The sequence below is a fragment of the Mercenaria mercenaria genome, chromosome 15 (assembly GCF_021730395.1).
Source record: "Mercenaria mercenaria strain notata chromosome 15, MADL_Memer_1, whole genome shotgun sequence".
NCBI classification, from domain to species: domain Eukaryota; kingdom Metazoa; phylum Mollusca; class Bivalvia; order Venerida; family Veneridae; genus Mercenaria; species Mercenaria mercenaria.
The window spans coordinates 1229300-1250854 of NC_069375.1; the positions used below are offsets into that span (position 1 = coordinate 1229300).

Genomic DNA, 21555 nt, shown 5'->3' on the forward strand with positions numbered 1-21555 from the left:
TACGGGTAATCAATATAACAATATGGTGTTTGCCGAAATTATGCTATAATCATTGATGTTGCATTGTGATTTAAATACCAGAAAATTTATAGTAATACTTACAAAATTATCGTAAATAAGCTAATGTTAGCTTTGAGGTTTTCTGTACATTGCAGATGATATAAAACAGAAGAAATCCGAAATGATAAAGCAATAAAAGATAAAGCCCGTTTATTTCGAACATAACAATCTTACAATTTTTAACGAATTATTCAGTTTGAACTAAAAAGCATCGTTGTATATCGATACTGATTGGCGAGATAACACCGATATATAGATAACCCAAACACTTCGTTATTAACTCGACGGAAGATGCTCTTATTCAAAATAATTTCACCATCGATTAGAAACATGTGAACTATACCGCTACTGAAAATCTGGTCAAAATAGGTAAATATTTTATATATTTACGATGACTCTGAATTTTTGTTTCTGAAAATCGCGCTCAGAATGCACGAGGGATTCCGCTTCCGGCGCGCATGAGCACGATGCTGTCTTGTGAGGTACCCGACAGGTTTCTAAGATGAATTGGCATCCCAGCTGGAAAGCAGCCATCAAGCATAGAGAGATAAGAAACAAACACAATTATAATTCAAGTGATACCCATGAAATTTATTAGCGATTTACTGTTGTTTTCCTATCTAATACAGTTATGCAACCGACTGTTAGCCTTCCAATATCTACTCTGACCTTACGAGGGAACAGATGTAATTAAACGACAAACAGTTTCATGAATCCACTTGATACAACATAATAATAAAATATTACAACTCAAGGTATACCTTATTTTCTACTGTTTTAAACTTTTATGGTGAAAAAAGTGCCGATCATTTTATCTACTCACACGGTTATGACGATATGAAAAGATGAATCTTAAAGGTACCCCTTTCTTGGCCACTTAATAGAACGTGTGCTTTTTCTCAATATAGCTTAATTGGTGTGAACGGATAAGCGACAAGCTGAAGTTTGTTTTGCTGTGAAGGGCTGTGAAATATTTACAGTCAGATGAGTTAATAATTGTCAAAAACTGCGATTTAGTGTCGGGTTTATCACGCCATGCAACCAGTACACCTTTGCTCCGTCATAACTTATAAACAAATTAATAAAAAAAACAAGTGAAAATGATCGGGGTTTGCTTAAAATTCAGATGTGCATCACGGTACCAAAATTTAAATTTAACATTATAGCTAATATATGAACATTTTGTAACAATTTACTGGATATTTTAAACATAATTCAGCATTGTCAAAATTAACCAATTGCCGATCAAAATCATCGGTTAGAATTTTCTTTGCAGGGTTTACTTTTTCGGTAGTAAAAAAAAGTGTGCGTACTTGTCTGTCGTGTATTTGTTTACCTTAACACCACACAACGGCGACTGATGCAATGTTATTTACGATTAGAAGACATAATTTTGATTCATAAAATGATACAGTCTGTATAATGCACACATCAACCGTTTTAATTGGTCATTGCTCGATCAATGTAGTCAATGAAAAGCTGTGTTTTTATCTGACATTGGACTGTTTTCCAAATGGAAGCTAGACAAGAGAAAATCTAATAACTATGGGCTTTTTTCGGTTTGGTTATACACGTAGTGATTATAAAATACTATCCGAAAATACACTTACGAATTTTACTGTCAATGGTCAATGAAAGTGGCCGCATATTGGTACTATTTATCACTGTTGGAAGGACGCTTGAACAGCTGTCACCAAAGCTGTGAAAATTCAGTGTCAATATACGAGATAAATAAAAAATATGTTTTTAAAATTTGGTTCAGCATTTATTTAATACTGTATTTTTTTAAAAATAAACTCTTAGATAAGCTATTAATACTCTTCATGCTATAAATAGTGTTTTCACTTATAGGAACTCTGTGAAAAGGAAGACACAACTTTCAAAAGTGAAGAGCTGTAACGAGTATCCGGGTACCAAAAGTTCGAGTACAGATATTCGTCATTGTTGAGATCATTGGATTGCGATCTTTTTCATTAATACACGCAATATGTGAATTTATATCAATAAAACAATATAAAAGCCACATTTAACGTCTTCAATGAGGTTTTTGCACGTCTAAAATGATAACGCGTTATCTGAGTTTCTAAACAGGATGTAAACTAATGTCTTAGGTAGAGTAAGCATGGATCATATATTCGAACTAAATTAATGTGAAATCTGTCAAAACAGTGAATTAACATTTATCATTGAATAAATTAAATTCAATAAAAAGTAAAATACGCAATTTCTTTCCTATAAATAAAGTTTTCTTATAAAAAAATGCGAAACTGCTAGTAAATATTGTGAAATTAATGAATGACGTTATGTATCATTCGTCTGCAAGTATGGCCAAACATTACAGAAGTCCACCCGCGAAGCTTTACCTTAAATTAATGAGCAAAACATGAAACAAAATTCAAAACTGTTAACTTGAGCACTGTGAGAACTGCAAAGTTTAGATTCTATTAAGAAAATTTTACTTATATAACAGTCTTGCATTTTTGTGTAATCATAAGTTGATGCTGGTGATGCTTGAGTCGATCTGTGAATCGACTGGCCCGAATCGCGGATCGGATCGCCACTTGTCCCACGATCCAAAGTCCTGCAAAGGTGGCATGGGTCTTCAAAAATAAGTTTGTTTCATAAATTCTGAATGGTTGAAGAACAAATTACTAAACAAAAAAGATAAGCATAGCACACAATTTTACTGTCAGGAGAGGGCTTCTTAGGTATTTCAAATAGTTAAAAATCATATCAGCCCAGGAGGCTTTGCCCTCCTATGGTCGTCCTACCAGGGCGTTGCTCTGGACCCACATAGGGCCTAGGCGCCCCATTGACCCTTCTCTTAATCCGTTACTAATATTTTTACAACCCTGATAATCTATTCATGATAATCGATTATGGTATCATTTCCGCAAATACCATATACAGCGTTGATCTACCGATTACCGGACCTGTATGGACAACCCTTACTGACTGTTTAAAGGTCCAGTTACCGGACCTCTAGCCACTTCCATCTCATAAATAATACATTTCTTATGGGGTTTTAGTGCAAACAAGAGTCCAAAGCCAAATCATTACTCTAAATCAGCAGTGACACCAGTCTCAGACTACAAAGTCATTTCCTAAACTTTTCACTGACTTTCCCCTGACCTAAATCAAATGTTTCGATTTTTTCCCCCGACTAACAGATCGCTGGCCTGAACATTCACAAACTTAAGAAAAAAATCACACACCTTTGTTGCTAATCTTTTAGAATATTAACAAAGATTGCATTGATATTAGCAGTTTTTATAAATACTGACACTTTCAGTGCATCATTGCGCGTGAATAAGTAAACTTTTTTTGTTTGTAAATCTGAGTAATATTCTTGACTGTGAACTATACAGTAGTCTACAATTTGATCATAACACATGTGGGTTTTTGCCAGAACGAAACCAACTGCACTTTTTCCCGACGCCATTACATCTTATATCGTTTTGTGCATTCAATTATCGTCCTCTATTACCTGTAAACAGATAACGTCTCTCACACAATCGACAATATAGGTTCCAAATTGGCGGATTACCAGGTGCGCGCGCATTGTAAGCAACCAATCAGAATACTCGTAACATCGTTTAGTTAGATAAACGCGAACTACAAATTGATTGCCCTTGGGCAAGTACTGAATACTGTTTATGTTTGTTTTCAAAACTACTGTTCTTCAGTAAGTTCAACTGCATTGTAAATTGTACCTAATAGTATTAAACATTTCCTAACAATATGCTTTTTTTTTTGAAGAGTAGAAGTATGATCTATTTACGAATATATGTATAAAGTATTTAAGTTGATGTATTCAAAAATAGTAATTTGAGAACGCATTTTTGGATATTTTGCATAGTTACTGCTTTCCACATAAACGTCTTGCATTTATTCGTCAACTTTTTTTGAAAGAAAGCATATACTCTATTTACAATTTGCTCGATGCGTATAATACTATAAAGGCTTCCAGGTGCTTCATTTCCAAATAGTGTATACATATATATGACTTCACATGTCTTTCCAACGGCATTTGATTAAAAAAGATAAGAACTTGTTTCGCCTCTCGGCTCATCATTGTACATACAAATATAATATTGTAAATAAAAGATATTTCTGGAAGTATAGATAGTCTAAAAACTTCTAGATATATGCTAATTTAATATACAACTAAATGGTTTTCAGTTAAATGACAGTGTTCTTGCATTCCGGACAGGATGCTCTAATGTTTATGCTGTAAAAGCTTACCTTACCCACCAAAATATAAGATATTTCATGTGCTTACATTTATGAAGGAATGCGACAATTTATACGCTAGTTTGATAAAATAGTGCCTTCATTTTATTTATTCTTTTAATTGAAGAATACACAATGGAAGGAAAAAAACATCTCTAGTTGAAATTACAGTTTAAGTTATCTTGCTCTTGCTTCACGGTAACTCGACATAGCCTAGTTACTGCCTAAAGTTATCCTAAAGTCAGATAGGGTAACTGTTTTTCGATAACTCGGTAATGCCTCGTTACATCCTAAACAGTTAGCCCCCGAAAAGCATTTGTTTCATTTTATTTGTTGTTTTCATCGAGGAATATGGTACGAAAGAAAAATGTTAACTTTAGTTGGAGGTACACATTGAATCATCTGGCTCTCGGAGTAACTATTTCATCGTTATTCGGCAGTGCCTCGTTAACGCCTAATAAGTTACCCTAAAAGTTTTATTTTGTAAATTATACCTTTCGGCTACAGTAGCTGTTTTGTTGACTCCGTTTTGGAGTGTTTGTTCCTTCTCAGCTTTCGAATGGCCCACATGTGTTTAAAATATGTTGATTGTTTTCCTGCATTTTGCCTACTAAATAAGGAAGACATAGATATCATACTAATTTGAAAATATAATGCATTGCATGTGAAATAATACTCAACACAGAAACAATGGTAAAGGTGTCTTGCATTTTGTGCATCTTTGAAGGTTCCATATGCACCGCCGTATGACTATATCTGTGGATGTCTCTGAAATACATTCTGGTACTTATAACATGTTTAAATGTTGAGTTCTTCTTAACCCGGGGCTAGAGGGCGTTGATGGTAGCTTGCATTTCCTCTACCGTCAACGAACAGGCTCAATCAAACCGAGCCTGCAATGTTTTCGTTTATGTCGTGTTGGGCGACCATTGGTTTTTCACTTTTTTATATTTGATTGTATCGATATTTTCTAAAATTGATTGTCTTAGGTTATGAAAATTTGTTACACACCAACATATTGTAACTTAAACAGTTTACAAGCTTGTGTATATCTTTGTTAAAACATTACTCGTAATTTTCATTTTTTATAGTTGCGAGATTTGTGAGATAGAAGTTTCTTAAAGCTATAAACTATTTCTTACTGAAAATCAACTTACAAATAATTGCTGGAGTATTGTAAGAGACCCTTTTTGAAAACTGAAGTAATTTATTTGTCATTGAATTCTTATATATTTTAGACTTTTTTTTTCATAATCCAATCGTATTTTCTAAGTTGAATGAATGTATCTACGTTAATTTTCCCTTTAATATCTACCCCGAATATCGGAGAATGTCTTATTATTAGTTTCATACATAACAATGACTGATATTTCAATGTATCTGTACACAATCTTCAGAATAAGCGTTATATTTATGTTGTTGATGTAACGTGTCAATAATTCGATTTTACTCAGCGGTTTTCATATAAAGAATGGTTAATATCAAAGGACAAAGATAAAATTTTTGATAACATAAAAACTATTGCATGGACGTTATTCACGACATGTGTTTCCATTATACTTTTAAACCTGTTTTGTTCCATGATTTAACATTAAAAACACACTTAAAGGAATATAAGTTATTCTTCGTGAATAGTTTTTGATTTTAAATAGAGAAAAAAAATGAAATTTCATATATATTAATGAGATTATTCAGGGGCACTGTAGACAATGAGAACCAAACGGATATTACTACTGACGAGCATATTGGTACTGTGCAAACTTATGATAGAAACATATTATATATTGGGAAGAAATTCAGAAATTGTACAGGTGCAAGATAACACTTTTCAACATAATGAAAACCATGCAATTAATAGGACTGCACCTCATATCTTGTTAATCATTGCTGACGATCTTGGATTTAACGATGTTGGATACCATGGTTCAGAAATTAATACACCAAACCTGGACAATCTGGCGTTAGCGGGTGTCAGGCTTGAAAATTATTATGTCCAGCCTGTTTGTACGCCAACAAGAGGTCAATTACTCACTGGTAGATACCAGGTTGTATTTTTTCATTGTCTTTCCATAAATTCATATACATATATAGTATGTAGGATAATGCTAGTACGTGGTGAAATAATTGTGTGCAGATGCAATATTCTATTCCCGGCACATCGAAATGAATAAGTAAAATTTGTTTCATTTAATATGACATACTCAGTTAAACATATGATGTGTTGTTTAATATTTCATTATATCTTTTTCACGACCCCTCTTTTTTGTTACACTAATGCATGATTTAGATGCGAATAAAGACTTGCTAAATACATAAAATAAGATGAACGGGTGTCATGCTTCGCCGCTTGAAAATTAATATTTTCAGTAGTTTCTATGGTGAACAGTAATCTTGAAACGAAAAGATATGATAAAAGTGACGATTTCAACTTTGAAATTTTCAACTTCCCCTACCTTGATGGAGATGTCCCACCAGCGACATCATTCGGTGCCCATATTTTCGTAACTTATTCGTTTCGCAAGAGTTTGGCCACAGTTACAGGAAATCAATGATAGAAATCTTCAAATCACCAAAAAAAATGTTACAACAGCTTTAACGATATCATTAACCACAGAAGGCTATCACTTAATTTTATTATAGATCGTCCGATAATACTTGTCTTAAAACACTTTTAAAATTTGGTCTTACACACCTAGCACACTATGGCTGTGGGAATTTATAAAATTCGGAAAATTATGCATAATTCTTATTTAAATCAAATATTTGTAAGTGTGTTTAAAAATATAGGAAGAGGATAAAATGCAAAACTTTTTAAGCACAGTGCATGTGTGTTGATTGTCCAATCCGTTAAACAGTTAAACGCTGCGCTGTTCCATTTAATGGTGTAATGACTGAAAAAGTGTAAGACTCCTTGATACTTTTCTCTTTAATTCTAATAGAGGCCTTTGTGGCCGAGTGGTTAAGGTAGCTGACTTCACCGTAAAACGTCGCCCCGACTTCATCTCAGTGTTGTTATATTTTCTGGTCATTCGGGATCATTGATTTCAACTCATTTAGATTTGAAGATTGAATACTGCTTAAGCCGATGCTAGGGGGTTTGGGCAATGTTGCATTTTCCATTACTGCTCATGAACAGACTCAATCAAACCGAGTGTGTTTCACTGTTTGCCTTGTTTTCGGTGCTTCTGAGGGATCTACTTTCCAGATTTTATTCAAGTCACTTACACCGCATCTATGTGGGTTCGAGCGTCACTCGGGCCGTTGAATTCTTCATGTGAAGAAGCCACCAAACCTGCTTACGGAAGGCCGATGGTTCTAATCAGGTGCCCGCTCGTGATGAAATAATGCAAGGAGGGGCAAATGCTGTCTTCTTCCACCATAAAAAGCTGGAAAGTCGCAATATGACCTATTTTTGTGTCTGCGCGACGTTAAATCCAACAAAATAAATATAAAAACAATCTTTTGAAGACGGGCGTAGGGAGTGAAATTTTGTCTTGCAGCTTGTTTGGTCGTGCCCTTAAAAGTTAGGCTCTCGGTGCTCTGGCTTCATTGGTGTAATTATACCTTAGAATGACCCTAATTTTATGTTTCTCAGCGGGGAGTGATTGTATTTACTTTAACTAATAAAAACGTATGTGCGAAATTGGCATGCCCGAAACGCCTTCACAGCCCCACTTTCCTTTAAATAGGTTACTGACAGTTCCAAAGCGGTGCCCCAGTTTTCAATTTGTTCCTTGTCTGTCTCGTATTTCATGTTGCGCATGTTGTCTTCTTTGTCGTTGGCATTTCTTTACTCTTTCTCCTCACTACAATCGACCCATCCCATTCTTTGCCTTTGCATTTTTGCTCCCTTGGATGTCCATCCCCTCTTCTTTTACTATGAGTATGTTATCGTATCCATCATAAGTTTGGCCGCCGTCCGTCCGTAGGCGGTGCCAGACTGTTGTTTTTTCCCGCTTCTTTGTTCGTGCTTGTTATGTTAGATTTTTCTGTCTTTTTTTAATAGGCTGCTGTGATTTACATCGTATAAGCAATGTGTCTTTCATTTTTGAAACATTGATCCTTGTGCAACTTTCCCGCAGAAACATCGACCCTTTTATCTATTCCTTACCCCTTCATCCCATTTGTTACTGTATTTTTGCAAGTAAATTGCCATCTGCAATATTTTTTTCCGTTACAGCATTTGTTTTTTTTTATTTTGGACCTCCCGAGCGATACATGGCTCTCTTGCTGTGTTTTGGATGCTCCACGTCTCCAAGAAATCTACCATTATCTATTATGTTGTATAGAGTCAAGATAAAACGAATTGATCTGTAAATGCAGAAGTCATGACAATCTTTATGTCTATCACCCAATTTGATCAAGTGTAATTTTTCAGCCTCTTATAGTAATTATTTTTATCTTTAACAAGGGGTTGATCACGCATTAATGCGGGACCCGACTTACGCTATATCGTTATCATCACGCATTAATTAGGGATCCGACCTGGAGAGCTTATCTCATATCACGGATTTTCAAGGGATTAGGCCTGAATGAGTTAAAGGAGCAATATGTATGTTATATGTACTATTTAATAATAGTCTTTTTTTCAAATACATTGAAGTTAGGGTGATGGGATTTGGATATAACCTTTCTTCTGTTATAAACAAATATTAGCCTTTTATAAACGCTGTGAACATAGAGGTTCAACTGTACTATCACAGGTTTTAATCTAAGGTCTTTAGAATCTATTTTGTATTTACGTTATAATCTAAAATACCAAACCATAGGATCGACATCGATTAGAATTTCATTGGAAAAGTTTTCTACATAAAAAATATACATCATTTCATAGAAACCCGTCAAACTATTACTGCATGCAGGCGACATGTGGTATGCGATGTCATGAATACTTAAGTCAAACGGAAAAAAGTAGAGATAAAACTAAGCTTTCAGTCGATTTCATCGCCCTAAATCAACTTGAGAGTTCTATGTCGACTTCTGCTTTATTGCAGCTACATGCCGTGTGATTTCTAGAATCCGAATTATCGTACCCATCCATCGTGTGACCGCCCCCGTAGTCGAGTGGTTAGTCGTTCTCTTGAAATCACTGTAACCTCTCACTGATTTGGGGCCACGGGTCCGAGCCTTTCTATCGACCATATTCTTTATATGAGAAAGTTGTCAGTTTCTTAAGGAGACGGGAGTTTAGTACTGGTTCTTCCCAAAAGCGATGTTTAAGTAAACTGCCCACCCGATATAAAAGAAGAACTGTTGAAATATTGCATTAAAACCAAAGGAAATCGATTTCCGTCGTGAGCAAGGTTCTTGGCAAGGAAACTTACTTAGTCATGAATCCCGACACAGTTAAATTCCGCTATTAAAAGAAAATGAAGGAGGCCAGCACTTAAGGTTTTTATCTTCATGTACAACGGCTACATGAGAAGCTGAATCGTTGATAAGTAGGACCTAAATACATGTTCAATGTACGAAAACAAAAGATTCCAGCTAATTCAAGCATGTCTTCAGAGTCGCATGTTTGCTGGACACACAGAAATGTTTAGAGCTATACCTTAATTTGAGTAATGTATGTAAACAGGGCATTTATGTTTAAACTAAATACATAATGTTTAATGTGAAAAGTGATGCCCATCAGGCTATGATTTATTATTGTAAACTTAGATCCCTTACCAAGCGATTAAAATACACATGCAGTTTACATGTATAAACACGTCTTTCTATCTTTATGCACCCACTGACTTAATTTGCATTCTGTAGTGAGGCTAGAAGGGATTAATGATTTTTATCGACTTGTCACAAGGAAATTGAAAAAATATACTTATGAGCATGAAATAATGGAGATAATGCGACGTTAATCAAGATTAGTTTAACAGACATAATATAATCAGTGCGAGTGCACGTTTTTGATAGGACTGTAAAAAAGTGTATGATTTGAAACTGAGTCTGAGATACGGCTAAAAACTGAAATATCATCCATTTTAAAAGCCATAAAAACATTTATGACTGAATTTTCAGTTTAACTTGACTCGAGTCTTGGGCGGAGTTTATGTAAATGAAGTTAGCCACTCACGATAAGAAAATCGAGATCAGTCAGTGACTAAAGGTATATGATGCAAACATTGAATCGGTGCGCTATTCTGAAATCGTCAGTATAAAATGTTCTGTGTCAATACATTTTTATATCAAACCGTTGAAGAACGAGTTGAAATCGATACTGGGATATTGCTTTTCCACAAAGTGTTAGACCATGAGCCAGAGGGGGTTTTGCTCCCCCCTCAGTGGGAATTTTGTGGACCATATTGTTTTGAAACCCCAGTGTGTGGTGAACTTTTTGGCATAAAGTTTGCAACTGGCGAGCGGGGCTTTTCTCCATAACCACGCTTTAAAATACGTTACCCTCAAAACCTATAATTTTTTCATCAATTTTTAAAGACAAATGGTACCATTATGTTAGTAAATCATTTCAACTTTACATATGTAATTTCAAGGTGTATACTAGATGCTGCAATTTGATTAATTTTTAATGTCTAAAATGTAATGTTAAAGAAGAAAAATATCGGGAAAAGATACGTTACCTTAAAAATCCAAACATTTTTGGCATAAAGTTTTTACTGCAAATTTAGATGATCAGTTAATCAAAAAATGAAGTTACCATTAAGAAGTTCAAAGTTCAACGAAAAAATTGATATATAGATTGCCAGTATAACTTAAGAGAAGGCTGATTTTTAGCGATTCTTAAAATGTAACGTCATTCTTCCAAAATGTGTTATTTTTCAATCATACATTATTCAATCATGTTTTTCTTAGAAATGTTCATATCAATTTTATATTAACATTCTAAAGTTACTGTAATACAACTGTTTATTTATTTATCAACAAGCCTCTAACTGTTAAGATATGTTACATTGAATTCTACATTACATTTTACGTTACCAAACATACAAATTATAGTTTATGTCTTCAGTTTCTTTAAAACATATTTTATCATTTGAAAAAAAAAATACAATATAATTCTATTCTTAACCCTATAGTTTTGCATTTCAAACTGTAGGTTTAACTTAAAACACATGTATTTATATATCAAACTAACTTACAATTTACGTTACCAAACACACAAACTATATTTCTTGTGTTCTGTTACCTTAAATCTACTTTAGCATTTAGAAATAGCATATTTACAATTCAATCAAAATATGTTTTAACAGAGCTTTGCATTTTAACTTTAAACACACGTATTTAAAAACAATCTACGTTACAATTTACGTTACCTAACATATAAACTATGCATTTTCATGTATTCTGTAATGTGAACACATACTTTATCTTTGAAAAATAGCAAACTTACAATTATTTTTTGTTTGAAATATTTTGCAATCAATTTTAAACTCATACATTTAACAATCAAACTATGAAACTATAATTTAATTTGCATGACCCATGATTACATCTTCATGAGAACACTACGCACACAAACTTGTTTTAAACACTTAATATATATATGTCAGCTATTTTAGCACATTGTAGTGACATACTTACAATATATACAGACATTGCCCGAAACAGTGCACTATAATGATATTAAACTTGAAACAGACATATCACTATATTTAGAGATCTAGTTCATGTTTATGCACACGTACATTTTGTTAACCGTTGTAACTATGATTGTTTTGAATGTGCAGTAGATTCATTCATCAACAAAGACTTCATCCAACATGTTGTCAATCTCGACTGTATCCTTAAGTAGATGTTCCATGTACATATTGTGGGCTGAGCGCGAAACTATTGAAACTGTATAAAAATTTAGAACAAGATACAATAGTTTCGCATTCAGCCCCCGATATAGCTTCTATGGAGCCGGTATCCAATAATGGTCATGACTTGAATACTGTAACTTTCTTTAATACTGTCTGTATATATTGATGGTAGTTCAAGAAGACAATTATAGGAACTGCCTCAAAATAAGATACCCTGTAAGTGAAATTGATGTAACTCAAGTAGGTAAAAGTAAGATGCAAAATGGTACATTAGATATGCCCAGTCTGAAGGCCTGTTCTTACAAAAGTAACTCTTTTGATGGCAAATATGGGACTTCAAACTTTATGTGTGAAGGCCATAACTCCTTGACAAGTTTATGCCAGACCGAGGCCCAATTTGATATCCAGTCATTTGAACCTCAACTGGTTTCTAGGGAACCTATGGTCAGAGACAAACTAAAACTATTGGGGAATATTGTTACTATAAGTCAAGCCACTTGTGTGAAGTTCGGAGGCCACTTCCTTCCAAAGGTTTGTGGACCTCATACTAGCAACCCCATTCAACATCATGAGCTCGCTAGAGTATTGCCCTTCAATCACACTGGTGAGTTGCCTTTTAATCATGTTGGGAACCAACAGTTAATTTATCCTTGTTTTGTCTAGGTCATGAGGGCATACAGGCCTGATGGTTGCCGCCACTAGAAACCATGTCATTGTACTCGATACCACCTTCCCTACCAAGGTTCCATCTTCCCGCATTAAACCTAAGTGCATGTACGTCAAGTCCTTCACCGTGGCAGCAACTATGGAACATATATATGTTGAGCAATCCTTGTCCTGCATCGCAAACTGTAGTGTCCTTGTTTGGGGATCTATGTCCTTCATCTTAGTTTTACTAATCACTTCATTCAGAGATTGGTAGTTTACACTACCCTTTCAGTGCAGAATCCGGGGGGAAAAGGTCGGGTTATGACAACAATTACAGTATGGGCCTTGCTCCTGACACTATGGCTTTACACAATTATGGAAAAATCGACTTGGAGGGGTTTTGTGCAGGGTCTTTGGGATGTGTTCAGGTCTCCTGTTCTGATGGATAGTCCAGTAGAGGCACATTGTGCCAGAGTCTCACTTGTGGGTCTGGCTGTGACTTGCTAACTCTTACTCAGTAAGTGGACGTGTGGATTTGGTTAAGTGGCGGCAAGATCGATGTATCTCCAGTGTGGGACTGCAGCCTCTAAAACTGATGGTAGATATGGCTGTGCAGCCTTTATTTAACCACAACATCCTTTGTACTTGGGTTGAAGCAGGAGTCCCTTCCAGATGGGAATTGGTATTTAGGGACCTGTCGCAGAACCAGTCTGGTTTAAGCAATAGAGATTGGGCTAGAGGCCTGGGGAAAGGGACTCCGGGTAATTGATCACTTACTTTGGATCCTCTTTCAGATACGGGTCAGCATAGGCAAAGCCCAGTCCGGCAATAGACGCAGAGACTGCGTCCATCTGTTTGGGGTCTTCGCAGCTTCTTGGGCATACAAGGTTTATCCTTGTGAAAGATGCAGAAACTACGTCCATCTGTCCGCCAAGCTTTCCAGAAAACCCAGGTTTCTCAGATTTGTATGTTTTACTATGTATCTTGGCTGTGTTTAAGAAATTAAGGACAGAATGGGTTTCCCATAGTACACATTAGTATGATAGTCCCAACCCCGGGTATCACAGCACCGTAATAATTTGGTATGTTTCACCGTGCAACCCAGGAGTTTATGAACTATTGCAGTATGTGTATCCCCTTGTATGCATTAGTGTCAGTAATATGGTCTTTGCTCTGGGTATCCCAGGGCCTTAATAATTTGGAATGTTTTTCTAGGCATCCCAGAAGTTTATGAACTTAGGTCAGGGTATACCATGACCTTAATTCTTGTTATTATAAGATATGTGTGGAATAACTTCTTATATATAGTAATTACACTTCCATTGGGGAATCTCGTCTGTTTTAAGAAGGAAGTCATGGTGGTCTGCTTTACATTAGATGTATAATCATTATTGGTTAAACCTCCATGGTAATTATCAAGCATGGTAACCCTGTTATGTCTGATTCTGCAAGGAATCCATTGGGGCCTCCCAGGCCTCCTTCACACACACACTTGTCGCCCTTGTGACCCACTTTATAGAACGGGGGAGAGGGGCGGGGGGCGAGTGTAGTGGGAATGCAATTAAAGGTTACCAAGGTCACTGTCAGAGCTCACAGGAGGACCAGCCAATCAGCGAGGAGGATCGACATCACATGGCCAGGAGGACCAATCGTTGATGAGGAGTATCTCTCTCGACCAGACTCCATTGAATGCAATTGTATTTATCATCAACAACCGAAACCTAAGGTCATCTGCCTGTTAGCGTTAGAAACCTGTTCCGCCCCTAATACCATTTTCACTTCAAGGTCAAGGTCATACTTAGTGGTCAGAGGTCATACCTTAGGGTTTATATTGCTCTGCATTGCCGTGTTCATTTTATTTATTTGTACTTATGATAATTATGATATGCAGTAATACTGTTACATGCAAAGAGCTATATATTCTTAAAATATTTACATAATATTGTCTAATGAATTACAAAATCTATATACATTTATTTGACAATGTTGTTCGTGTCTGTTGATGTTAATTTATAGTCCAGTGTATAAAAATCCTAACCATATGTGTAATACCAAAATTAAAAATTTTTTTTTTTTTACAAAAATAGTCATATTTTAAAAAAAGGTAACGTATTATTCGTGACATATTGAATCAGTTAACTCTGGTGGTAGTTGTATTATAATTATATTAATTATTTAACTGTGTTTTGGCCAATATCATTATTTTATAACTTAAAAAAACATCATATATGTTGATATACTTTTGATGTTCTAGTAATTTCAAATAGAGTAACGTAAGTTACGGATAATACATAACATTTGTTCACCTAAAATGATATGTACATGATAATTTCAATTTTAAATACATAAACATATGTAAATGTCTTGTTTATTATGACTAATTGAACAATTGGCATGTTTTTCGGCGAACGCCGTCTAAATTCGTTTTCGTTACCTATGCCACGTGACTTCAGTTTGCAAATCAAACTACTTGATAACGCATTATAGATAATTTATCAAAATGGAAGATTTTTGCAACACTCTGCCTGATTGGACGAGAGTGTCAATTTCTTTCACTCTGTTGATTGTGCTACGCTGAGTGAAATGTAGACAAAGCGTTTATCCTAAACGACGCTGTTCACAGTTTTAAAGCTAACTTTGGTTCAGTATATTTAGCAAGAATATTGATATATCTCAAATCATATGAAAAGTAAGTTTAATAAATATGATGAAAACCTGTTCAAATACCAACATAGATCAAATTAAAGAAAGAGCTGAATACGGTCTGCGTATCACATGAATAAGGGTGTGATAAGAGTCTTTTATGTAGAGAAGTGCTTTTTAAAAGACTTTCCTTGTTACAATTGTCGTCTGTATATGAAAAGGTTTCTTGCTTTTGTGACTTATTCAGATTGCATATTAAAATGAGTACTTGTTTGCTTTGATATATTTGTTATAAATTATTTAACTGATTTATTATATTTGAATATTTTTCTTTAGTATGATATGCAAATACTGAACTCAGTTGAAATCTGTTTTATTATATATATGCTATATAATGACTGAATCTCATTACACTGAAATGAAGGTACGCTGCATACAGTTTATCTATGTGATATGACTACGGTCAAACTTTGCTTATGAAACTGAAATATTGAAATAATTACAGTTGTATGTTTTGCTTGACCTTCACTTTTTATAGGTGTGACGTCATTGTCCAAAGATTCATGAATAGCGAATATGCATTTGTTAAAGCGGGATCAGTTGGCCTATTTTAGAAATAAATAAAAATAATAAATAAAAAAAATCCTTTAATTGATTTGTTCTCATGTATTCTACTCAAACTTGATTTGTAGCATCTTTATTAGGCCCGCAGCCAACTTTGTTCAGCTTGGACATTTGACCCCTTTTAGGGGCTGCTAGAGCTAAAACTAAAAATGCCTTTATACAGCGTCTCATGAACAGCTTGGTGGATCTTTGTCATACTTGGTCTGGAGCATCATTATAAGGTCCTCTTCCAAATTTATTTATATAGGAACTTGGGCCCTATTAGGGACCCCTATAGCTAAAAGTAGATATGCCTTTCTTCGCATTAACCACTAAAATGTAATGGATTTTTATCAAACTCGATGTGTAACAATATCGTTAGGTCTCCTGCTATTTTGTTACAAATGGGGATAGGGAGCAATTTAGCTAAAAATATAAACACATTTAATGACCTCTTCTCATGAACCGCTTCATGAATCTTCATCAAACTACTGCTGTAATTATTCGTCTAAGAGTAAACGAAACAAAATTGCAACCCTACGAAACCTTCGCGAAAAATTAAAAGAGAACCAAATAAATTGTTAAAGTGCGGTGTTTAGTTTTGCAATTTGAAAAATGTTAGATGAAAGATGAATGTTAGATGAAAAATTCATAAACTTCTTCCCTTATTACAATTCGCCGACCATCATTTTTAAAGATATTTCTTGTTAATATTATATTAGCATAAATGGTGAATTAAATGAAAGTTTGATTGGTAACGTATTTTAAATCTCCGTAACTCGTTAAAGCCCCAACGGAAACTTGCAAACTTTTGTCTGTGAATGCCAACTACAATAAGGTTTAAGAAAATCATAGTGTTAAAAATCCCCCCTGGGGTGGGGGGGGGGGCGGGGGGACAGGGTCAATTGTCAGCTCAAGGTCTATGTTGGCAACAGACCAACCGATACTTCTATAACGGTATAAGTATTTTTTTTTTTTTGTAAGCCTGAATCAGTCGATACTTCTAACAGCGTTAGACGGTTTTCATTGACACAGTTTATACTAAGCTACTCTTGAAAGTGTTTGTTCATTCTGAGTTATTCTAATCCATACTTCTAACAATGCTATGCAGTCTTACTGAAGCTTTCAATGAAAGTGTTTTATTTTTATTTTGTGTTGAATTAAGAACATTAAGTACTTTGTAAAATAAACTATAAAGCGTCACGTAACCATATATCATTCCAATAAAATATGAATAGTAATATCCACACAATACACTTGTTTTGTCTTGATATAAGATGATGTTGAACGTTAAACCCTATATGCCTTTAATCAATTTTTCGGGAGGGGGTAGACCAAAATTATCAAAATAATTGGACGTTAAACCCTGTATGCCTTTAATTAATTTTTCGAGAGGGGGTAGACCAAAATTATCAAAGTAATTGGTTTCTTTGCTGGTAGAAACAAAATAACAAACACAATGTGTTCCGGGCCCAACAGAATCGTCTATATTAATTATTCTACGTTCTTTGTTTAAAGGTTTCGCAGTATGTAGTACAGTTCGGGTGTGTATATAACACCGAACCAAAATTAATTTTCTTTTAGTAAAAGAACTTTTTGCGAATATTGAACGCTTTTTGTATTGCTAGGCGCTTTTCTGTAAATGCTATGTTAAATGTGGTAGTGAATGGTTCGTTTACATTCTCTTTACCGAAAATTATTTATAAGGCAAAGTTGTAACTTCGCAGATCACTCGTAATGAAAAGCCATCTGTTTTAACTTTTATTATGTAAAAAATGCACACTATCTCTATAAATTTATCGTATCTTTGTGATTCAGCGAATTCAGTAAACTTTCAAAGAAAAAAATATATAGCCTTCATGGTTCCAGACATTTAAATAGATAACAAGGTCACAGCTGATTTCTGAGACAGGATGTTAAAGATTTGAATATAGGTATGCAAATGTTGAACCAGTAAAATGTACTATACAGTTCGAGTTTGTATACGAAACATCTCTGGGTTGGTGAACAAGTTGCGAATATTGCTATGCACATGTCATTTCCTCTTAGGCTTTAATTTTCTGATAACACAATGTTATCTTGGTTTCAGGCATCATGCATGCAAGTGAGTTATTGATTACAATTATTTTTTTAAAGTGTGTATTCATCAGGTTTTTCCGGAATTCTCTTTTTATTCTTAGTGATACATGGAACATCTGGCATAATACCTCAAATAGAAAAAGGTGGAACCTAAAGTACTGCCAATTTCAGAAAAGCTCGCCAAATGGACGTTTACATCAAACGCTGGTAGAAATAACGTAGGTGTCACTCTAGTTATCGGTGAGAGGTTAATTTGATCGAGCTTGTAGTTTTCTCCGCCTTAAAGTATTGATAATTACGGGTTAGTTACAAAAGCAAAATATCACAGGTATTTATTTCAATATAATTCATTCATGTGCAGGATATACACTGAAATCTGTGTAGATTATAGATTTGAACATTGATGTGTATACATGTATTTATATAGCAACTCTCGACGAAATAAAACAAAACTACTACCGCAGATTTTGTCTCGAAAGTTTCATGTATTTATTTTAACTTGATGTACATGTATCAAGCCTTCGTAAAATGTCCACGGATGTCGGTCATGGAAAATATCGAAAACTCGATGTTGTCTTTACACATTAAACTCTAAGGTTTGTATCGAGTACAGTACATACATAGGTTTAAATCACCAGAAAGTTCGTAATGTTAGATATTCTTTGATAATTTTACATAAATCAATGAGGAATTGAATCTCCATTCGATGCACGTAAGTTTTATTTGAATTTATGGCCAATTCGTGAAATAACCAGCATTTAATCCCATGCAAAGCGTCGTCAGCGATGAAAATTTTATCGGAAATTGTTCAATTATTTTGGTCTTTCGAGTGTTTGACGCAAGTTGGGATATTGCCCATATGTAAAAATTATCTCAATGTTTCATAGGATTGCGTTAAATTAGTTGGACTATACCTAATATGTGTGGTGCCTTTCTGTTTGAAAAGGCACATGTTTTTGTCGCAGCTTGTTGCAAAAAATAGAACATTTGGCTCTTGTTACATAGAGAATTGAAATATATGACCATGCACATGATTTTGTAATAGTTTATTGCGCAGGCGCCACTCGATGCTTTTTGACATGTTGATTGCTATTTTATCTGATATTACTTTATTGAATATGCTTTCAGGTTATTATAATACAATAGCACTAAGTCTTGTTCAGTAAGTCATTTCTTCTACACATGTGTATCGGTCCACAACGCACGCTGAGTGCGACCGGGTAAATCGCATGCAGTCTTAGCACTTTTTATTTTGAGATTGTTTCAAAAATTGCTAAATGGTGCAGATAAACACGCAGCCAATTTTCATTAAACATATACGCATTTCCTTTTTCTACAGGGTATGACGTTACGTATCAATTGTCGGTAAAAAATACAAAGTGATGCGGTCATTATAATTATAAGTCCATCTGAGTCTGATTACTACTTCCAGTCATCCATGTTTACCGATATTTTCTGTCAAACTATAGAATACCAAACCAAAGAATTAACATCAATAAAGAAAGATTCAATATGAAAAGAAATACATTATATCATAGAAATCCGTCAAATAATTACTGCATACTGAAGATATGTGGTATGCGATGTCATGAAATCTTTAATCAAACGAAAAAAAAGTAGAGATAAAAATAAGCTGTTAGTAGAACCCGTCGACATAAATCAGATTGGAAGTTCTATGTCGACTTCAGTCTGGCATTACTGCAACTACGCACCCGTGTGGTTTCTAGATTCCAGATTGTAGTAATCATCCATCGTGTGATCGCCCCTGTAGTGGAGTGGTTAGTCGCGGACTTGAACCTGTAACCTGTGGGGGATAGGTTCAAGCCTTGCTACCGGTCATATCTCTTTATGTGAGAATGGTTGGCAGATTCCTACGGAGGACGGGAGTCATGTACTGGTTTTTCCAAGGAGCGATGGATAGGTAAACCGTCCACCCGACATACAGGAAGAACTGTTGAAAACTGGCGTTAAACCCAAGAGTAAAAAAGAAATTTCCGTCGTGAGCAAGTTTCTTGTCAAGGAAACTTACTTAGTCATGAATCCCGAATCAAGTTTTAATTCGCTATTATATAAAGTTCAATAAAGGAGTCTAACACTTATTTTTGTTAGGGTTTTAACGTTGCATCGACACATTCATAGGTCATATGGCGCCTTTCTAGTTTTGATGGCGGATAAGGACCCAAAGTGCTCCGCCATGCATTATTCCGTCACGAGAGGACACCTGGGTAAAACCACCAACTTTCCGCACGTTAGCCAGCTGAATGGCTTCCTCACATGAAGAATTAAACGCCCATAGTGAGACTCAAACCCACTTCGATCAGGAGGATGTGATTTGAAGTTGGTGACCTTAACCACTAGGCGAGTCCAGCATTTAAGGCGTTTGATTTCATGTACAACGGCTACGAGACCGAAAGCTGAATCGATGATTAGGTGTAAATACATGTTCAATGTACGGAAAAAAATGATTCCAGTTGATTCAATCGCATGTTTACTAGGTTCTCAAACACATAAACATTTATTACCTTTATAACTAGTTACGTATATAAACAGCGCAATTATGTTTAAATAAATTATTGTATTTTCAACATAAAATGTCGCTGACATAGCGATCAAAATACACATGTTGTTTAGGATATGTGTAATTTTACATGTATAAACACATCTTTTGATCCTAAACTTTATGCACCCGCTGACTAAATTTGCATATCGTAGTGAGTGATTTTTTATCAACTTGTCAGAAGGAAATCAATGAAAGAAAAAAAAACTTTTATACGTGAAATAAATTGAGATAATGCGACGTTAATCAACAGCTATCGAATGGGATAGTTTTACACACATAATGTAATCGGGCCGAGTGGTTGATGACTATTCTGTACCGTTCTGGATAGAGATTGTAAACAAAGTTTGACTTGAATCTGATTCTGAGACACGGCTCAAAATTGCAATATCATCAGTTTTTTAAAACCTTAAATACATTGTATGACTGACTTTTTGTTGATGTGTTGTTTAGACAATTCACGGGTAAACCCAACAGAATATAAAATGAACATAACTTGTCTCGCGTCTTGGGCAGAGTTTATGTAAAGGACTATTACAAAATTAGCCACTCACGATAAGAAAATCGATGTCAATCAATCACTACATGTGTGTGGTGCAAATACTGTATCGGTGCACTTTTCTGAAATCGGCAGTAAGATCTTACTGAACAATTTCTAGTATTTCATAAAAGCGAGAAAATATACTGCTTCTCTAATTACAATCAGTTAATTGACTGAAATATCACTGCGGGTTTGTGAGACATGATTATATGGATTTGAGTATACCTTTACTACCAATGTTAAGTAAAAGAAAGTAAGGCGATCCACTTTGATTATTCAGGTTCTGTACATATCTGTTTCACTACTTGTGTAGATCTTAAGGAGTTATAGTAACGTCAATAATACCGGATAGGAACGACGTTAAAGGATGTCAAAATGAAGGCAGTTATTTGTATTAGTTAATTACATATTGAATTATGCTCTGGTTTAAATAG

At 34.9% G+C, this 21555-nt stretch overlaps 1 protein-coding gene across 2 annotated transcripts in view; it reads left to right on the forward strand.

Moving 5' to 3' along the window:
- The first annotated feature begins 5709 nt into the window (after positions 1 to 5709).
- Positions 5710 to 21555, forward strand: part of LOC123544967 (arylsulfatase J-like) — a 129692-nt gene continuing 113846 nt past the window's right edge. The window contains exon 1 of one of the 2 annotated variants that reach the window (XM_045331153.2): positions 5710 to 6338. In XM_045331153.2, the coding sequence (XP_045187088.1) occupies positions 6003 to 6338 (336 nt within the window). In that variant the 5' untranslated portion in view covers positions 5710 to 6002. The remainder of the gene's footprint in view (positions 6339 to 21555) is intronic. The other variant, XM_045331161.2, reaches the window with a different exon arrangement.